This window comes from Protomyctophum parallelum (genome assembly GCF_964188405.1).
Source record: "Protomyctophum parallelum genome assembly, chromosome: 16".
In the NCBI taxonomy this organism is placed as follows: domain Eukaryota; kingdom Metazoa; phylum Chordata; class Actinopteri; order Myctophiformes; family Myctophidae; genus Protomyctophum; species Protomyctophum parallelum.
Genome location: NC_139711.1, coordinates 34,364,461 through 34,368,890, shown reverse-complemented (window position 1 = coordinate 34,368,890; position 4,430 = coordinate 34,364,461). Strand labels below are relative to the sequence as shown.

General features: G+C 40.7%; 1 protein-coding gene across 1 annotated transcript in view; it reads right to left on the bottom strand.

Moving 5' to 3' along the window:
• Positions 1 to 2,258: 2,258 nt before the first annotated feature.
• The window catches only part of map1lc3cl (microtubule-associated protein 1 light chain 3 gamma, like), a 3,089-nt gene continuing 917 nt past the window's right edge, over positions 2,259 to 4,430 (bottom strand). The window contains exons 3-4 of the mRNA XM_083785552.1: positions 4,410 to 4,430; positions 2,259 to 3,931 (exon numbers count right to left, since the gene is read on the bottom strand). The exon at positions 4,410 to 4,430 is cut by the window's right edge and continues 86 nt beyond it. Coding sequence (XP_083641678.1) covers positions 3,745 to 3,931; positions 4,410 to 4,430 — 208 coding nt within the window. The 3' untranslated portion in view covers positions 2,259 to 3,744. The remainder of the gene's footprint in view (positions 3,932 to 4,409) is intronic.

Genomic DNA, 4,430 nt, shown 5'->3' with positions numbered 1-4,430 from the left:
AACACATTTATTTGTGATTGTAAACACCTTTATGAACACATTTGTGGAGAAAGCTAGTGGTAAGCATTTGTTTTGCAGAAGTATTAACCCATTTAGGCCTGAATTAAAAAGAAAATCTTCAAAATCCTGACATTTTCCTGAAAAACCCTACTTTTCTCTGCATCAGTGGTGCTCAATATTTCATGTCAAGGACCCCAAAAATTATATGTAATACCGGTATGCCTCTGAAAATATGTTGTTCCAGGGACCTCCCCAGAAGCAAAAGATTTAAGTTAAAATGTTCACTCTGTAATAATATATATATTCAAAGATTTGAGGCTTATTTTCAGGATTTTTCAAAAATAGCAGACCTACAAGTTCATAGCGCATATGAGTTTGTAGATCTGCTATTTTTCAATAGCTAAAGTAATAACATGATGCTTTAAAACACCAAAAAGGGTTCCCGTCCAAAATGGGTTTAACACAGACTCAACTCCATTGGATCCGTTGGAACACATTTCCATTTCCTGAAAAGTAAAGGTTTTGGACATACAAGATAACCACAGTGACAATATATCAGATGACCATAATTTGTGTTTAACTTTAAATCTAGACGCTCGCTGCAAGACATTTGATGACCAGCCCAGAGGTCATGACCTCTGACCTGGTGAGTGACCAGCCCAGAGGTCATGTGATGTCATCGCAACCAATCAGAAGAAGCAGTGGACTGAGGGTCGGGAGACACAGCTTGACAACACATTGTGCTTAGATAATTAACCCATTAAGACCTGAGGCCCGTACTACAAATGACCTTTTCACAAAATAGCAGATATAGGGCAGCACTCTGTGTTGTGCTATGAGCTTGTAGATCTGCTATTGAAAAATAGCAGAACTTTGCAAATACAATAAATAAATGTAATTTAACCAAGTGAACCCAATGTTACTATTCTGGGCAAACATTTGGTGACAATAGTGAACATTCAAGCCTTGTGAGCTTGTAGGTCAGCTATGTTTCTTGGTGGTGGTGTAGAGGGAAAATGGAGGGGGCCTAGTACAGACCTTGTGGAACATAGTCCACAAAGTATAGTTTATATGGTTATTAAAACACATTAAATGCCAGGGACGTTTTCAGTCTAAAGGTGCAAGAGTACCAAGCAGATGAGGGAGATTTTACTCTGAAAAGCCAGCAAAATTTCCCCCCATAACTACGGCGGAAGATTGGGAGTGATGCTGCAGTTATGACTGCAATGGGAAGTGCATTCCACAGTTTTGGAGCCAGAAGGGAGAAGAGTTTAAAATAAAATAAAATAAAATAATAAAATAAATGATAACATGGTATAAATGACCTTGCGTGCGTGCATGCGTGCGTGCGTGCGTGCGTGCGTGCGTGCGTGCGTGCGTGCGTAACAACCTTTCCTCATTTCTGTTTCTTCTTCCATCTTTCTTTCTCTTTCGTCTCTCTCTGACAATCACCCGTTCACAGTTATCGGGTCACAGCTAGTTGTCCTTGAAATGTCTAAAAAATAGTTCCACAGCTTCTCAAAATTCTCCCATCGTCTCTTGCACTCTGTACCCATCCCCCTCTGACATACTGACCCCTGCTGATAGTTGACCAGTTCGGTATAACATGGCTATGTGTACAGAGATGGCATCTCAGACCCAGGTGAGGAATGTTTGTGTGTGTGTGTGTGTGTGTGTGTGTGTGTGTGTGTGTGTGTGTGTGTGTGTGTGTGTGTGTGTGTGTGTGTGTGTAATTGCAAGTCTGCTTGCACCATACGTGATATTCAAATAACACTGTGTTTCCATGGTAACACGGGCATAGCTTTACATTTATGCTCATTCAGAGTTCATAGACTTGATTAGAATTCTCTTTTAGAAACAAACATGTAAGGCCTACAAGTACGAATGCTCTAAAAAACTGAATTCATAGTCAAGTCATGTCATATTAGTTCTATTTTTAGTACGAACAGTCTTACTCATAAGCCGTTCATCGTTTGAATAAGAGACGTTTTATCAGTGTTTATAAGACTGCATTCATCAGGTATGGGGATTTTTTTTTAAAGCTGTAGAAACATGAACAGTCTCACGTAAAATCGTTGGTCACAGAGGCAAGGCCTTTATTGTGGAGTCTATACTCGTGTATTATTTGTTTTCACACTCACTGAAAATAGCTGATTGCGATGTGTTTTATTGCTGAGGTTTTAGTGGCTAAACCTGTACACAATCTTATACACCACATATTTTTAAAAAGGTAACGCATCAAACTATCAACACCAATGTATTAAAAGAATGAGAATTTCTTTATTTTCAATTTTGAACAGCTGGATAGCAACCAGAAACCACATCAGCTTGACATAAAACCAATGCCTACGTCAACAACTGAGTGTATTCCAATGATGAACCGCGGTGTGCAGGACAAGACGAGAGCACAATTTCACATTTTTTGAGGGAAAGACAGAATAGAAAACAGGAAGATGCAATAAGTGCTCTGAACGAGTCTGATGACCAGCAGACGCCCAGCAAGTCTAGGAGAAGAAGGTAGTGGATGAAGGTACAGACGACAGGAGAGGGAGGAGGAGGAATGGAGGCTCAGGACAGGAGGAGGCAGGGACAGGGCTGTCATTGGATATTTAAAAAGGGCTACTTTGATACTTAGAATTTCAAGCTGCTACTTCTCATCATCGGACAGGCACTGGTTACAATATTGACTGGGGGTACAACAGCTAATCGAACTAATCAATTTAATCGATTATGAAAATAATAATCGATAAACAATACTTTAATAAAAATCAATAATCAACCCCTATTTTGGGTATGTCACAGGCAAAGAGATTCAGAAACTTTCAAAAACAGTGAAAGTAGCTGATATACAAGCTCACACCGTGTCACATCGCAATGCAATATGAGCATGTAGATTGGCTATTTTTACTATTCTTTCATAACACCATTGTGTGACGAAGTATAAAATAGGGCTTAAGTGGTTTATCGATTCACTGCTATATATGTAATTAAAAGAACAGGCTTCTCCATCATTCGTTAATCGAAAAAGATTTGATCGAATGGCAAAGAAAACAATTTCTAGTTGTAGCCCTAATAATGCTACATGTAGTGAATGTTGTCGTATAAACTTCTTGTATCCTCACATTGTAACCAGCATACATGAAGAGAAATATAACAAAATAAATCATAGTATCTCCTTAAGCTTCAGGACTGACCTCAGAGTACTCGCAAAACACAATCTTCATCGTATGTCTTTGCTAGAATATCCAACTCCTATCTAAAACGATCGGCAGGCTGTGGTGGCATTAATGCCCCACAAAGCATCCTGTCTGGACTGGTCAATGGAGCAACATGATAATCAATCTACTGACTTTCCATGAAAATTAATCCTTCTTAAGAGTCTTTTTCTTCTTCTATGACCTAATGGATTCTGGAACAACTCAGTCAGGTATCAATCAATGAATGAATCAAATAATTTATCATTTTGTCCTGTCCGTTCTGTCTGGTCTTAGCTTGTCAAAGTGCCAGACAGGAAAGGAAGAGATGGAAAAGGACCATCAAGGTACATGTAATGCTGTATAGTACCAGCGGGTTCCTTGAGGTAGGTTGGTATACAGGTAGGCCATGAGAGTGGACAAAACCTGACTAGCTTGGATTGTTTTGGTTCGGTTTGGTTCAGTTCAGTTCTGCCTGTCTCAGCTCGGTGTGTTTTACTCCAGTCCTCCAGTTTACTTCATTCCTGCCCAGGTGCACTTTGTGCTGGGCTCAGCAGGGTGGCGTGGCTCCTGGGCAAGCCCCAAACATTTCCTGCGAGGCGTATGTGATGTAGAGGAAGCCATCAGCGTCGCTGTACTGGGAATAGACCTCACCCATGCTGGCAGACATGCAGGACATGCTCTTCTCTGAGACCAGGAGGAATAGAGCTTGGGTTGATTCCAGATAAATCTTGTTCCTGACAGGAAAGAAAAGGGAAGGGAAGGTGTGAGAGGGAATGACAGATGTAGAGCAATATGTGATCTGCTAATTTCAGGACCGAGTAAACAAAGTGAGAATGAAAATAACTAATGGCATGTCCATGTTACACAGTAAAATCCAGGGTTAATTTAACTTGGCAAAACTAAAAATAACCCTGTGAAGACCCAACCTTACAGTCAGAGTTAAATTAACTCTCAGGATTCTTGCTGAGTAAACAGTCAAAAGAGTAACAAATAGCCGATTACGAGCTCAAAGACGATATGGACTGGGAGCTCAAATGATGCACACACTCACTCACATACAGACCCCCCTCACATTTCCTTACCTTAGCAGGCAGAGGAACTGACCCAGTGTAAGATACATATACAGACCCCCCTCACATTTCCTTACCTGAGCAGGCAGAGGAACTGACCCAGTCTAAGATACACATACAGACCCCCCTCACATGTCCTTACCTGAGCAGGCAGAGGAACTGA